Source organism: Zalophus californianus, chromosome 8 (assembly GCF_009762305.2).
Source record: "Zalophus californianus isolate mZalCal1 chromosome 8, mZalCal1.pri.v2, whole genome shotgun sequence".
Taxonomy (NCBI): domain Eukaryota; kingdom Metazoa; phylum Chordata; class Mammalia; order Carnivora; family Otariidae; genus Zalophus; species Zalophus californianus.
Window position 1 is genome coordinate 970,966 of NC_045602.1, and position 16,395 is coordinate 987,360.

General features: G+C 50.5%; 1 protein-coding gene across 1 annotated transcript in view; it reads left to right on the top strand.

Moving 5' to 3' along the window:
- Nucleotides 1–16,395, top strand: part of SNTG2 (syntrophin gamma 2) — a 218,106-nt gene that overhangs the window by 136,753 nt on the left and 64,958 nt on the right. The window contains exons 10-11 of the mRNA XM_035728728.1: nt 11,078–11,207; nt 13,325–13,363. Coding sequence (XP_035584621.1) covers nt 11,078–11,207; nt 13,325–13,363 — 169 coding nt within the window. The remainder of the gene's footprint in view (nt 1–11,077; nt 11,208–13,324; nt 13,364–16,395) is intronic.

Below are 16,395 nucleotides of genomic sequence, written 5' to 3' on the forward strand. Positions count from 1 at the left end.
GCAGAGTTGGGGAGACCCTGTCTGGGGTGGGTAGGCATCTCAGTAAGGGGAGCAGCTTGTACAGGATGTGGATGGAGTTGGTGGTAAGAGGGACGGTCAGGAACTCAGGGTCTGGTCTGCGTGGGTGCTCGGAGGTTGGGCTCCTGTGGTCGTCGTTAGGCTTCGTGTTTGTCCAGGAGGATGGTGGACAGTGGGAAGGACGGGCCAGACGTGTGGTGGGAGAAGCATCGTCAGCGGTGAGGTGTGCAAGTTTGTGGTCTTTGTCGTCTCTCTCAGGTGTGATCACGAAGAGCCCTTGCCCTGCCTGCCCCCATGCGGCCCCTGGGAGCCCCGGTCCCCACAGACTGGCAGCCCCCACACGTCAGGCTGCTGCTGTCCTTCTCAACACTCTGGCTCTGAACTTTCTGGAAATTTCATTTTGGGGAGAGAAGGTTAGGGTGCTCGTGTTTGTTGAAAGAGAATGATGCCATTCTAGCAGTGTTCCTACAGACGTGGAGCGTGTCCAGGTACCTGGAGGTCTGGGAGCCCACTTGGGCAAAGCCATGCTTCTGGGTCAGCCACGTAAGCCCAGCCACCAGAGAGCAGGGATCCTGACATGGCAGTAGGCCACGGCTTCAGCCGGGTAATTCCAGAGGTCACTGACCAGCCTGGGGGGACAAGAGCCTGCCTCAGAGCCCATGTTTACTCAACACGGAAACGAAGACTCTGCACAGAGAGGTGAACTCTGTAAATCTTCATCGTGTGTTCTTGGTCTGTAATTACTGGCTTCACCTCTTAAAATGAGTCTGCGTGCTTTCTCTATACACTTTTCCAAAGCATGGACCATGAGGCTGGACAGCCGCCTGCTCTGGGCGTCCTGGAAATTCAGAACCGCTCTGAGCAGTAACTGATGTAAACAGTGCCAGTGGCTGGGACTCGCACCTTCCTGCGGCTCCTTTTGGGGACACCGTCACACTGATCCTGGGGGTGCCTCTCCCCTCCTCTGTGCCTGCCGACTCCAGAAGCACTCCTATCTCTGTGTCCGCATATCAGATGGCAGTTCCTCGAAATGGTGTCTGTCCTCGCTGCCTCTGAGGCCCAGTGGCGGTGCCTCCAGGGTTTAGTACCCTGTGTGCAGGCGACACCCTGCAGCCTCAGGTCCCTGACATCAGGCCTTGTTCTCCACGCAGGACACACCCGCAGGCTCCCCTCTCCCAGAGTTTGAGATGAAAACAAACAGGACGGGTTTTAAATTCAGAAGGAAGGGGTCTTTGGAGACCTGCATGCCTGCTTTTCCGGCCCTTCCAGCGGCTGGCGCCTTATCCTGGCCTCCTCCCACGGTGCTGGTCCGTCAGCCAGAGCCCCTGGCCTGCCCCTCCAGCTGCAGGCTGCCTTCATGCCTCTGCCCTCAGCGTCCCGTCCTTACAGGGGAACATGGGAACTGGACAGGAGCTTGACCAGCAGGAACAGAGCCATGCCCCGAACGACTCAACTCCCACCCGGCGCCCAGAGCAGCTTGCGTGGGGCCTGGCTGCAGGGGTGTGGGCAGAGGGTCCACAAGCTCCTGAGCAGCTCTGGTGGGCAGGCCTCCCACGGTCATCTCCTGCTGTGGGCCCTGACCCTGGGGCTGGGGCTGCAGGACAAATTGGACCAGCTTTCTAATAACTTTTGAGACCAAACCCAGTGACAGGTTCAGCTGGATTTCCATTCCCGCCTCCACCTGGTGGGCAGGCCTGACCCTGTGCCTCCTGCCCCCTGGATGCTTGCCCTGCTCTCACCCAGAGACCCGACCTCTCCAAAGCACAACTTCTCCCCAAGACCCAAGGTCAGAGGTGTCCTGACCTGCTTTCCGAAGCACCATGTCTGCCAGTTTGTGGAGAGGCTACAGTAGGGTCCTCAGGTGGTGCTGGCAGGGCTTCTACTCCTCCCTGCTTGGGAAGGGAAGACCCCCTCGGATGGAAGCCCCGCCCAGCCTGGAGCTTTGCAGCTACTCCAACCAGCACCATGCCTGAGGCAGCGTCTGTATCCCAGGGGGAAACACACGTGGTGCTCACTCATGTGCCTGGCGCCCGGGACTGCCCAGTGAGTCGGTGACGCTGAAAACCAAACATGTACACGTGCAAACCAGATGGCCACATGGTGGTAACAAACAAAACCCAACACTACCCACACCTCGGGGCACTGTCATGAGAACGAAGGCTGGAGAAGCAGAGACTGGGTCCTGTGTGCGTCTGCTTGTGCGTGTGTGGACTCCTGTGTGCATGTGTGTGTGTGCACGCCTGTGTGCATGCCTGTGTGTGTGTGCACTTGTGTGCGTTTGCCTTTCCAGTTTATTGTGACCTTGGGCGCACTGATTGGTCTCTGAGCGCCTACGTCCCCGTCTCTATCAGTGACTGTGTCAAGATCTTCTGCAGGGAGTGGAGCGAAGACTAGAACCAGAGCAATACATGAAGTATTTTGCACATTATTACAAAGTCACAGTCAATAAGCATCAGGTGGCTGTTTTTATCCTGAGTTATGTCATTGTTGTGGTTTCTTTTTTTTTCTCTAAAATTTGTTAGTTGTTTAAAGATTTACATGGAGTTATGAAGAGAACCCAGCCCTTTTGTGGAAGGGACGTAAGAATTCATTACCCGTCATTGGCCTGTGTTCGAACTGAAGCAGAGGAGATGGGTACAAAGTGCTGTATTCTTCTGTTTTACACTCTCTTGAGATTCTTCTTTACTCATTTTTGTGCTTCCATAAAATCAATAATGTACTATTAGCTGGAAATTGTTGAAAAAGGCTCTTTGGGGGTAGAGCTTAAGCACCATGTGGACTAAGAAATTATTGCAAAGTCAGTGTGCTGACAGAGTGGAAAGTATGGTGGCCCTGAGAAACGTGCTGCTCTTGGGAATGTTTTTCTTTCCACCTCGGGATGCAGCCCACAACACATGCCAGGCACACCTCCCGGACGTCCATGTTCAGGGCGAGCAGAGTTGCATCCTTGCCGGCCACTGAACAGGGTACATCCATGTCACCAGGGGGTTTACTGTAGGCTTGCTGAGCCACCTTCAGGAAACAGGTTCAGCCTCCCCTTCTCCCTGACACGAGCCATCCCTGCGTATCCTCAGCTTCCTGCCTATACTGCCAGCCAGGACTGAGGAGGAATTGCTCGGGCCGCAGCATGGGTCCTGCACCTCTGCCTGGAGCCCAAGCCCCTTTTCGCCCCACCCTGAGGACTTGAGGCAGTAAATCTCCATGATGGAGTTTTGCTCAGGAATCATTTCTTTTTTTTTTTTAATTTTATTTATTTATTTGACAGAGAGAGACAGTGAGAGAGAGAACACAAGCAGGGGGAGTGGGAGAGGGAGAAGCAGGCTTCCCGCAGAGCAGGGAGCCCAATGCGGGTCTCGATCCCAGGACCCTGGGACCATGACCTGAGCCGAAGGCAGACGCTTAACTGACTGAGCCACCCAGGCGCCCCTCAGGAATCATTTCTTGATGCCACTCAGTGTCATGTGCTCACTGAGGAACACTTGTCTATACCCCAAGTGTGTATGCTCCCTGGAACAACAGTTAGAAATTTAAGGTTTCAGCCTCCAAAAACTTTAACGTATCAGTGTTCAAGGGAGAGAGGGTCATAAGTATTTGGAGAATGGGGAGCCCGCTAGGAAGGCTGTGGAGCATCTGACGGGTGAGGGTTGGCTGCTGTTGGGTGTCTCTGACACAACTATCCATGCATATACCTATAGATACACGCAGCTGAAAATACTAATTCTGGGAAACTCAGAAAATGTAAATGTGTGGGGACAGCAGGTGAATGCCGTATGGTTTGGCATGAGCTTCGCAACACTACTATTTTGACATGCATCGGTCTAGACTTCCTGGGAGACAGAGCTCATACTGGGGATAAATACGTGGGGCCCAGGGTTTCAGGGAGAACAAGACTATAGTCCAACTGATGCTCACGCTGCCTGTTTTTCCCACAAGCCCTATTCCATGTCATCTGTGGTGGAACCATCCCAGGCAGACAGGTCCTGGACTCCCTGCCGGACCTGCTTGCGCCTCCGCGTCCGCCAACACCCTCAGGACCCTTTGGCCTCGATGTCTTCTGTCAAAGCTGACATTTCAGGAACCTGGGCTGGTTTGGGAGGCTTCCTCAGTGCTTCCTTTTTAGCCACAAACCCACAAGATTGTTTCCTCTGAAGCGTGGCTGACGCACAATATCCTTCTACCTTCAGACATAGATGGCAGCAATCAGATTTTTTTTGCATTCCAGAATGGTCCTCCCCAAGTCCGGTTACCATCCACCACCATACCATTGACTGGGCTCCGTATGCGTACCTCTGTCCCTGTCACCTGCTTACAGCTGGAAGTGTCCACCTCCTAGTCTCCTTCACCTGCTTCGCCATCCCTCACCCCCTCCCTCCAGCCACCACCAGCTTGTTTTCTGTATCTATGAGTCGGTTTCTGTTTTGTTTTTTAGATTCCACATAAAGTGAGATCACACAGTGTTTGTCTTTCTCTGACTGATTTCACTGGATGTAATGTTCTCAGGGTTTTCTGTGTTATCACAAATGGCAAGATCTCACTACTTTTATGGCTGAGTAGTAGTCCATTGTGTATATGTAATGCATCTTTTTTATCCATTCATCTACCTTTGGACACTTTTTATGTCTCAGCAGATGTGAACAACGCTGCAGTGAAATTGGTGTGCACGTGTCCCTTCAAATTAGTGTTTTTGTCTTCTTTGGATAAATACCTAGTAGTGCAATTGCTGGGTCACAGAGTAGCTCTATTTTTAATTTTTTGAAGAATCTCCACACTGTTTTCCAGAGTGGCTGCACCAGCTTGCATTCCCACCAACAGTGTAGGAGGGCTCCCCTTTCTCCGCATCCTCGCCAATATCTGTGGCTTCCTGTCTTGTTGATTCTAGCCATTCTGACGGGTGTGAGGTGATACATAATCATAGTTTCAATTTGCATTTCCCTGATGATGAGAGATGTTGAGCATCTTTTTATGTGTCTGTTGGCCATCTGGATGTCTTTGGAGAGATGCCTATTCGGGTCTGCCCATTTTTAAATCGAACAGACTCATAAATTTGTCACGTGACACCTCGCTACCTGGGCTTGCTACTGTGTCCCGCCCCCTCCCACCTTGTTTTGGGGTAGAAGAAACAAGACACAGGAGCTCCCTTAGCCCCTGGTGTGAGGTGCCCACTGCTCATTGCTTCACTGTCTACAATCGGAAAATGTAACTTTCTATCCACGTTCCATGTGATATCTTGGATGATTTTCACTGCTTGATTCATGCTAGGCTATGTGACCCAGGTGTTCTGTTTTGATTGTGAGGTTTTACTCTTTGGAGTGGAAGGAGGACACAAAGGCGAGATCAGCTTCCGCACCTGGTGTGTGGTGGTGCAGTCAGCGCATTGATGCAGCTGCTCATGCTTTTTGGAGTAAAATGTGGATAATAATTTTGTTTTTGTAGGTCAAGTGGTTCGCTGTCCAGAGCACGGGATCTGGGGGGAGCTGGGTGGGGCTGAACCTTGTTAGCTGCCCACCTGGGCAGGGGACATGGCCTCTCGATGCCACCCTGGGAAACAGAATCAGTAACACCTGTTTTGTAAGATTGCTGAGAGGAGAAATCCATTAAAATTAAAGTGCAAATCACGTAGCACAGTGCCTGGCAGGAAGCCAGGCCTGAACAAGTGATAACCTTTGGGTCTCGTTATTGCCACTGCCGCTCTAGTTACAGAACACCGAGTGTGAACTGCTCATGCTCGGGGGTGTCCTCCTCCTGGAAAGCAGCTAACATCCCCAGGAACAGATGTGATAAAAGAGGCACACACCACCCAGTGCAGTGTCGGTGCCCCACTGGGGTTTCTCCCCAGAAGCAAGGATAATTATAGTCATTCTGTGTTTGCCGTCTGCCAGACGCAGTGCTGGCACCTCACCGTCCTGGCCTAATGGACCCACGGAGCGCAGCCCCGCCACGTGCCGGCACACCTGTTTTCACACGTGGGAGCCGCAGCTTGGCTGGAATTGAGGAGCAGGGGGCTCTGCGGCTGGGCTCATCTCGCGTCACGCTGCATGTTCTCAGGCAACACATAGTCTGGACCCCTGCCACGTGCAGGCAGTCTTGGGGGTGCTGGCGGTGGTGAACAAAGCCCGGGACCTGTGTTCTCATGAAGCTGAGCATCTGCTGGGAGACACAGGCAGGAAGCACACAGACATCCTAAGTGTCCCTAGGGTCCTCGAGGTGCTGTTTTATCTCTGTTCCTCCTTCCTTGGGATCCCCTGCAGGTCCTCAACCAACAGGTGTACTGTGCCCATGTGGGACCTTCTACCACTCACACTGCTGCAGGACCAGGGGCTGGGAGGACACAGGCCTGGTCTCAGGAAGGTGGCAGAAGGTGACACAGGAGGATGCCAAGTTGCTCCTTTAGGCACCACAAGGGAGAAGTTAGCTTTCTCTTCTGGACCTGCTCAGCTTTGGTCTGCTCAAGTGAGCACTTTATTTCTGCCCTGAGTTTTCCAGGAACAGTGACTTATCATGAACAAACTGATGTAGGGAAAATGGTGCCGAGACTCAAATTTTTGTGTCTGTCAATATTTAACATGGAATGCTTAGAAATGCTACTGCAAGATGAGGAGAGTAGGAAGAAAATACTTCTCTAGCTTCCATGAAAAAATTATGCCCATGCTAGAGATACAGTCTTGAAATACAATATGTAAAAGCAAATTTGAAGATTTTACTAAGTCTGGGGTGCCTGGGTGGCTCAGTTGGTTAAGCGACTGCCTTCGGCTCAGGTCATGATCCTGGAGTCCTGGGATCGAGTCCCACATCGGGCTCCCTGCTCAGCAGGGAGTCTGCTTCTCCCTCTGACCTTCTTTCCCTCTCGTGCTTTCTATCTCTCATTCTCTCTCTCTCTCTCAAATAAATAAATAAAATCTTTAAAAAAAAAAAGATTTTACTAAGTCTGAGACATACACACGTTTTCTTCTCATTTGGCTAACTCTCCATCTTGAGCAAAATAAACACATGCCCTGCTCCCAGCTCCAAAGTGTGGGGGCCTCAAGTTACACAAAGGACACGGGTGCACGTGTGCCGCCCCCCCCCCGGGTTCCTGCCCAGGTGTGGGGAGAGATGGTGGCGTACCTTTCCAGGAGCCTTGGCGCTGTTGGCTCTCGACTGCCTCATTGATAACACTATCTGGACGTGGCTTGGTTTCTCCCTGGAGATGCTTTTCCTGCTGATTTCTAAAACCTGATGCAGGATGATCACAGAGCACGCTGAGCCCGAGCGGTGGGTATCTGTGATTTTTAGCTCTGACGATGACCTTGATCATGTGGACAAAATCCCCCAAAGGCTGAGCAGATGCTCTGACTCCAAAGCCACGTGGCCAGCTTCCTCCTGGGCACCGTGGGAGGGATACGCTGACGAGCCCAAACACGCTGCCCATGGAATGCTGAGAAAGTAAATCCTCAGAGTCAGTCTAGACGAAATGCATGGAAATCTGTTACGCATGCCTGAAAATTCATATAATTGCCTCTAGTTAATAGTGCTCTTGTAACAGTAAGCCAAAGTGTAAATTCTCTCTTCGTTCATTACTACTGGTACGTATCATCTGCATTGAGGTCCACACCATTTCTGTCTCTGTAACATGCAGTCTATGTTGTTTCTTCCACAAGTAAGTGTTCTGAGTGACGATGTTTGCACAGTGACTGTGGGTTTGCAGTGGCCTTCCAGACAGCTTCTTACTTGCTTCTCCCGTGCTGGTGTGCTACGGCATGGTTGGCATTTTGAAGCCCATCACGTGGACAAGGACAGACCTAGGAGGTTGGGGTCCGGCGTGCCTTAGTGCCTAAAACACGGACTCAGAATGCACGGCTTTCCGTAGCCAAACCAGCTCTGCGCATCGGCTTTGTGGGAGGCTTTGTCAGACTGAGGGTGCTCCCCGGGGTCCTGGCCTCGAGGAAGGGCGTAGAAAGCCGGGTGGCTCTCCCGTGTGTCTCTGGGGTTAAACAGGACACGGCGGAAGCAGACTGTGATCAGTGAAGGTGCACACGGTGAGTCCTAGGGCAACCAACACTCTGTGTATACACATCACATGTAAAAATTACTTAGCTAATTGTTAATTCACCCCTCGTTACGAATTCCTTAGCGCATGACACGTCCTCTGGCTTGTTACTAGCAAATACATTACATGCGTGCCACACGTCTCATGCTCACGACCCTGGATCATGTACGTGTCTCCATCGCGTGGGTCCAGCAACACGTCATAGACATACTGTACGGTGTACAGTAAGAGAGGAAGTGGGTGTGTCCTGTCCTTTGTAATTACGTTGTCACCATCCCGGTGCGCGCTTTCCAGACAGGACCCACCTCAGCTCCTGATCTCCATCCGTACCCTGAAGAGGGTTTCAGGAGCCCCAGACTCTGTTTCCTTATTTCATCTTCATGCTGGACGGGGGGCCGTGGTGCAGCAGCTCGATGCTTGGTGGACCTGCTCGTGCGTTGAGCGCCGGGAACGTGCCGTCCTCCTGCCTCCCGGACGCCGCTGCCTCTGCGGGAGGTCGGCTGGAGGCTTGGGGCTCCCTTGTAAGTGACGAGTTGTTTTTCTCTTGCTGCTTTGAGATGTTTCTCTTGTCTTTGATTCTCAGCGTGTTGACCTGAGGCATCTCTTTGTGGATGTGAGTATGGATCCTGTTTGGATCACTGGACCTGCCCTGGTGTGCAAACCAGCGATTCTCAGAACCCTTGGGAAGGCTCCGGCCGCCACTCCTTGGGACGTTTGGTCTGCCCTCGGTCTCTGCTCCTGCTGGTGTCCCCAGCGATGTCTCTTGCTTCTCAGAGCCCCCAACGGGGCTTCTTCCATCTTTCTTCTACCTGTTCTGTGGGCTGCACAGACCCCGCCAACCCGCCTGGCTCACTAATCCTTCCGTCAGGATGAACCCACTCCAGCCTATCCAGTAAATCTTCCATCGCAGTTCTTCTCATTACCTCCAGCAGACCCGCTAGTTCTGCCCACATGGTCTGTCCCTTCATGGGGGATCACTGTTGCCTGGGCTTCTTCAGACATGGATTCCTTCGTCCCTGGAACATCCTCGGGATGGCTGTTTGCACGCCTTCTTGTGCGAGGTGACCTCCAGCCACGTGTACCGGTCACGCCATCCTGTGTCCAGCACCCTGGGTCCCCACCCCCACCCAGGGCTTGTCACTGTTACTTGTGTGTGCGTCTGTCCATGCTGGTCTGCCACGCTCAGGGAGGCCACTGAGCCATGCTCACGGTCACCCTGGGATGACAGGCGTTTCTCTCTTTCCCTGACCACACCCAGCTGTCAAACTTCACTAATTTTCAGGTGATTGGTCTGTTGTTCTCAACCAAAGCTTTTTGGCATAAATGGCTCCACAGAATAATCCAGTGAAATCTGGGTTCCTTGGAAGGGACAGTTCCGGGGTCACTGTTTGGGATTCGTTCACACCACGGCAACCACGACTTTTGCGGACACCTGTAACTGTGAAAGTCTCCATGCTATACTGCAAACAAGGTCAGCATCTGCAAATAGGTCAGAAACCAGAGCTTTTGTGCCTTGTTTCCCCCCAGACAAATCTCTGAGCAGGAGGTAGGGACGGTGATGCTTGTCTGTCAGAGAGCCTTGTGCTCAGACGCAGGCAGTGATGACCGGGCTGGGGGAGGGGGGTGCAAGGTCGGGGGGGGCGGACGTGAGGTGTGGGGGGGACAAGGGGGCGGATGCGAGGTGAGGTGGGTGGCGGAGTGGACACAAGGTCGGGAGTGGGGGCCCTGGGGTGGACGTGAGGTCCGGGGGGCCGCAGGGCTGGGCACGAGGTCGAGGGTCGGGGGCGGACAAGTGGTCGAGGGTGTCTGCGTGCACCAGAGAAGGAGGACTCTGCTTGAGAGCCTGTGGGAGGCTCTGTAACTCCCCACTGTCCCCACTGTCCTGACCTCCCGCCCTTAACAAAACCATGAATAAACTCACAGCTGAAAGGTTATTAACACGTAACGTAGTGTGGACCTTGTTTCTTAAAATAATATGCCTGTTTTGTCATTCATTTTTGAAACTTTTCATGATCTGCTTAAGGACACGAAGGTATAGGCTCCATGGATTAATACACACTGTTTTCTTAAGGAAAAAGGAACAGGAGCATAAACGACATTCCGTTTTATAATAGTGGTATCAGTCAGCCGGGGCCGCACAGCCAAGTGCCACCCTCAGGGGCGTAAGCAGCAGACACTTAGGTTCTCACGCTTCCGGAGCCTGGATGTCCCCGTCGGTCCCCGCACGGGTCCGGTGCTGGTCAGAGCCTCTTCTGGCTGACAGCCGTGTTGTCGTGCCCTCCCCAGGTGGGGACGGAGCTCTGGTGTCTCTTCCCATAAAGACACCAGTCCTGCAGGATCAGGGCTCGACCTGGACCTCACCAGGTCACTGAGCACTAATTCCTTCTCAGAGGCACCCCCATCTCCAGAGACATCCATGCTGGGGACGTGAATCCGGGGACACAAGTCAGTTGATCACAAGAGTTATATGTGAAGTAGCTTTTGAAAAAGGCTTTCATGATAAGGAAGAACTACTGAATTAGAGATGATTATCCTGCTGTTACAAATAACTTGCCACAGGAAGGTCTGTGGCACGTTGATTTTTATGAAAAAAAGAAAGAACCAACTTCTTAGAAAGCTCACTGTAAATCGGAAATGTGTATGTGTCATAAAATAGCAGTGATGTTGAGTAACAATGATGCCTGAGTGCCCATCCTCATTGTGTCAAGAGCTTTAGTACCACAACAAGTGGTCTCGGAAAGAGTTATTACTGAGGACCCTATAAAACAAGAGCTCCATAATTCCTAAAAGAGCAAGAGTCATTTCCTACACGAATTGACTATCATTTTTTTTTACTGAATTAGAAACAGCTGTTGGTGATGGATTTCCAAGCTCTGAACTTACTTTTGGGGAACATACTTAGTGGAGCAGGTTGGGCGTGTGACCATGGCCTCTGCCACATCTCCCTGCGTGGCTCTGGGCAGCACTGGAGGTTCTGTGGGCATGCACGAACTGCTCGGGCTGGTGCACAGGGCGGCTCCCTTCCTCCCGCAGGTCCAGCGCGTTCAAGGTGCTGGCTCTGGACGGGGTCAGCACGGGGATCCTGCAGTTTCACACGGCTCAGGAGAGCGCTGACTGGCTGAGAGCAGTGTCCACGAACATCAGTGACCTGACAAGACAGAGGGTGAGCAGACTTCCCAGGACTTCCTGCTTTTGCACTTAATCCACAAAAATGATTTGATATTTCTTGTTATTTAGGATTAACCCTAAAATAGTTATAAGATTAAACAAGGAAATATGTACTTTTTTCAACATACCACATCTCTGACTAAATCAAGTTCAAAATCAAGTCCTGCAGATGTCTCCTGAGTGAGAGTCTGGGCCCGATCAGACATGTGGGTGCTCACCCCATCCCTTCCTCTCTCTCCTCCTGTGTCCCCACACAAGCACAGACCCTTTCATGTACATATAATACCACGTACACTTGACCCGAACGCATCGATGGAATGTGGGTACCCCAATGAGGCTGAAGAGAGAATGCCCCTTGTTTATGAAAACAAGACACATATCCACCCAGCAAGATGACTTCCCAAATTTTCAGTGCAAGTGTCCAGGAGAAAGAAAGTGCCCTGTCTCCTTGAGGGATCTGTTTGATGTTCAGAGTCAATACAAAATAAACGTAGCTGGCTGGGAGTTGAAGTCAAATTAAGACTAAGTTCCCAAGGAACCACTGTATGCTGCCAATGAGCTGTTGGCCCCTGGAAGGACTCGCTCATGGCCAAAGTGGTCTTTGATCAGTTCCTTCCCTGGTGACCTGCCCACGGACTGCATTTGTGTCCTGAGGCTTCTGTTCCGGGGAAGCAGTTAGCAGGAAGTCCCGGAACCAGCCTTTGACCCCACTGTCCAGCCGAGCACAGGCCCACCCTGCAGCAGCCCTGAGCCCCTTCCCTCCCTGATGCCCATTCCCCACCCCACCTCCTGGTCCGCCCACCTTGCTGCCCGTCCCCACCCTGCAGCAGCTCCTGCCACCCAGTCCCCCACCCCGCTGCCCAGCCCTTACCCCACCGCCCCTTCGCCACCCCGCCACCTGTCCGCCCGCCCCCACCCTGCCGCAGCCCTGCACCCCTTCCTCCCCTGCTGCCCACCCGTCCCCACCCCGCTGCCCGTGCCTACCCTGCAGCAGCACCTGCTGACCCTTCCCACCCTGATGCCCATCCCCCGCCCCACCGCCCGGTCCGCCCACCGTGCTGCCCGTCCGCACCCTGCAGCAGCTCCCGCCACCGGCCCCCCTGCCACTGCTCGTGTCCCACCCCACCGCCCCTTCGCCACCCCGCCACCTCTCTTCCTCCACATGCACTGCCTTGTTCCTGGAAGCTGCAAAACAGAGGTTGACTGAGCACATTAAAATATTTGGGAAAGCAGCAATGCGCTCGATTCCTATAGAGCAGAACTTCTCTGAGACCTTAGTTTTCAGATGTGACAGTTTGAATTCCAGAGGTATCTGGATGGATTAAAGGAAAAGAACAAGCAGGTGGTGGTAGTTTGGTATCCCAAGAGTGCATGTGACCAGGGAGCCCCTCAGGTCTGGGTGATTTTATACATTCTAGCTGGCAGGCAGAGCCGAGAGAAGGAAACCAGCTGTGTGGATTCGAAGCCGTGTTCCAACTCTGTGTGTTATGCTTCTGGACCTCCACTTCCTCACTGCTACAATTTTGGAAATGGTGCTACTGTGCAGGATTTCTGGGAGAGTCAAGGGAAGGAGCACGCATGAAATGTGAAACTAAGAGCAGAAATCATTTTCCCGTTTTTTCCAAATATTGAAATTTAAGCATCTCCTGTCCCATAGCTTCACTCACACAAAATGCTGATGTTTAAAACGAATAAGTATGTTAATAGTGGAGTTTTTCTGGCGCCTGGGTGGCTCAGTCGTTAGCGTCTGCCTTCAGCTCAGGTCATGGTCCCCGGGTCCTGGGATCGAGCCCCGCATCGGGCTCCCTGCTCCGCGGGAAGACTGCTTCCCCCTCTCCCCCTCCCCTGCTCGTGTTCCTGCTCTCGCTGTCTACGTCTCTGTCAAATAAATAAATAAAATCTTTAAAAAAAAGAATATTAAAAAAAATAGTGGGGTTTTTCTCTGCTGTACCATTGCTGTGGCACATGGTTTGGTTCTTAGGTAAGAAATGCATCGTAGAAGAAGCTTGTTCCCAAGGACACATGCTGCGGCTAATTTCAGTTGCTGATTTGACAGGTTGGAAATGCTGGCAACACTCTTGTCCTGCTGACTCTCTTGCTTCCTCTCCACAGGTGAGGACGGAGAATAAGTGCTCTTCCCCTTGTGACCAGGTAGGTCCTGCGTTTTTCTTGTCGATCATATGACAAGTCTCTAAAAGTAGTTTCTCCTGGTCTTGGAACTTGATTTGGGAATTTTGGTAGAAGTCAGGGTCCCCGTCCTCGGTGCAGGAGGAATTGCTCTGGTCCTCTGTCCAGGTTATAACTGAGCTCTCGGCAGCTGGGTTTTCTGAGGAAATGTGGTTAAACGATAGTGTAGTTGTGATTGTTTAAGCTGAGAGGTGTTTTACTTTGGAGACACACCTGTATGATCTGGAAACTTAAGCACTGTGTAATTTTCTTAAGAACACCCTCATTTGGAGAGCTTTGCCCTGGAGAGACTGCTGGCCAGCAGATGGGTGGGAGCCCATGCCCCAGTGCAGGCAGCAGCATCCCCACATTGACCCAGGCCTGCCGACAGGGCTGCCTCGTGGGGAATCCATAGCTCATTCCTTCTCAGGGCAGAGCCAGCCACTGATGAGCTGACTCCTGATTCGGAGTCACTGGGTCTGTAAGTGCGTAGGGATGAGCTGACACCCTGATTCGGGGCTCCCGATCACTGGTCATTGGGTCTGTAAATGCATAAGAATGAGCTGATCATAAATTTAGAAAAATGTTACAATAAATAAAAGTTACATTCAGAATAACTTTCCTGAGAGTTTCTTTCCTAATTACAGAATGTTGATTAGAGGGTTAGAACACAGCCACTGGGTTGGACCTTCTCGTAGGTGGGGGAATACCTCAGCATTTCAGGGCATACTCGGATTACCTGGCACGTCAGGAAATCAAAGCCTGCTTTGTTTTAGTTGGAGTCACAAGAGAGTCCGGAAATAGGGTCAAAGAAATAAAACTCCCGACACTGAGAACACAAAGTAATTAGGGCTCGGAGACCTGGAGGCTGTGGGCTAATGGGGCTCTCAGGTTATCTCAGAGAAGTTTTATCACACGTTAAACCATGTTTGTGTGATGCTGGTCTCCATGGCCCTGTTTGAGTAACAGCTGCTTTCTGATCCCAAGTAATCTCTTTCCTGGTGACATAATTTGGCCAGATTAACATCTGAGCCACAGTTTCTTCTTCCATAAAATAAGAGAACTGTAATGGGTAATCTAAAGACTTTTTTCTAACCTGAAAATTTCTCTGTTACTTTGAACTTTTTCTGTCAGGGGCTCAAATTAGTATATTTGGGGAGAAATACTAGAGATGAGTTTACTCCGTGGGCTTATTGAAGAACTGTGCCTGCCGTGTCTCACTGTGCTTTTGGTAGAGGATTATCTCACATTTTTCCCCAAAACTAAACATTTTGTGTATATTACAGGAGTTTAGATTTGTGACATTGGGCCCTTAAGAATGAGAGGCAATGCTTTTCTCATTCTAAACAGTTCTTTCCTGGTTTTGGTATGTAGCAAAGACATAATATTTGGATAAATATTTGAAAAAAATACTTGTATTTGGGAACTACTGAAATTGGCAAAAACAAGTACAAAACAGATTAGAATATCATACAAAAGGCCTGGAGTATAGTTTTTTTAGACTCTTTTATTTAGTGAGTAAGATGATTGTGTAATTTGCCGCCCAAACAGAGGCCCTTCCTTCTGGGATGATGGCCAGCCTAAAAGTGACAGGCATACATTTGAAATTGTCCTGGGCAAACCAAAACACTTGTTCCCTGCTAAGATAGCAAGTAGCTCTGTACATTTCCGAACTAAAATTCCCCTGGAAAACCTGAATTAAAGCAAAATATGAATACCTTACCAAATCCAAAAGAAACCTAAATCTCAGGAATGTGGGCTTTTTCTGTGTAAAGGACGAGCTGTACAGTATCATCTGATGGACACTTAGCCAATTATCTCAACTCACTCAAGTGGGAAAAAAAAAGACTTTCCTATAGAAATGGCATCAGAAAAGATAAATGAAAATATGCTCATTTATTATAATGGTTATGTTCTCTTCATTTAATTATGGTGATATAATCAGGTAGGTGTTCATAAAATTATAATATATGTTTCTTGGAACACGTAATAAGCCATTAGAAAATTCATAATGTAAAAGATAAAATTAGCTAACCCTAAAATTATTTATGAACTACATATACCTAGAAAAGATTCATAAAGCAGGTAACATTTCCATTAATGGCTAAGCTATAACTTATCTCTTTGCTAATTGATCTAGGGAGAATTAAATTACATATGGAATGTCATTAAGGTCACATGCAATTTATAGATGTTTTGGATTATGAACAGTCTGATTTTTATAAAATTTCTTTCTGTAAAATTCTATCTGGCATCTTGACCCAGGACATCTTTCACCAGGAGTTGGAGTGAAAGCTGTCAGGGCTTTGTCCTGCAAACCGCAGTGGCGGGGACGGCCCACCTGAGCCCAGGGTGGGTTAGCGCCCCCCTCCCCCCGCCAGGTGTCCCCACCTTGAAGCAGCTCCTAGGACAGGTGTATTGTGCAAGGTGGCTGGCATGTCTTTGAAGATTCCCTTTTAATTTTACTGAAATGCACAAGTTATTTTAAAGCCTTACTCCCTACCATGTGTGTAACATTAATGTTTCAGGTAAGACATGGGGACTGAGGGCGCCTGGGTGGCTCAGTTGGTTAAGCGACTGCCTTCGGCTCAGGTCATGATCCTGGAGTCCCGGGATCGAGTCCCGCATCGGGCTCCCTGCTCGGCAGGGGGTCTGCTTCTCCCTCTGACCCTCTTCCCTCTCGTGCTCTCTGTCTCTCATTCTCTCTCTCTCTCTCTCTCTCTTTCTCAAATAAATAAATAAAATCTTTAAAAAAAAAAAAAAAAAAAAACATGGGGACTGACATTCGTTTGAATTCATGCCCCGAACACTTCAGCTATGTTACTGTTTTCATTAACTTTTTGAATCCTAGTCTGATTTGTTACAACTTGCATTTTGTGCCTTTGTATTAGGAAGTTGGACTGTAAAGAAAATCAGGTTTTCCATGTAGGTCAACTCTGTGTTTACTGTAGCGATGGAGAATACAACGGTCGGCAGCTACAACCTCGTAGACAAATCTGCGATACTAGCCCCAAATA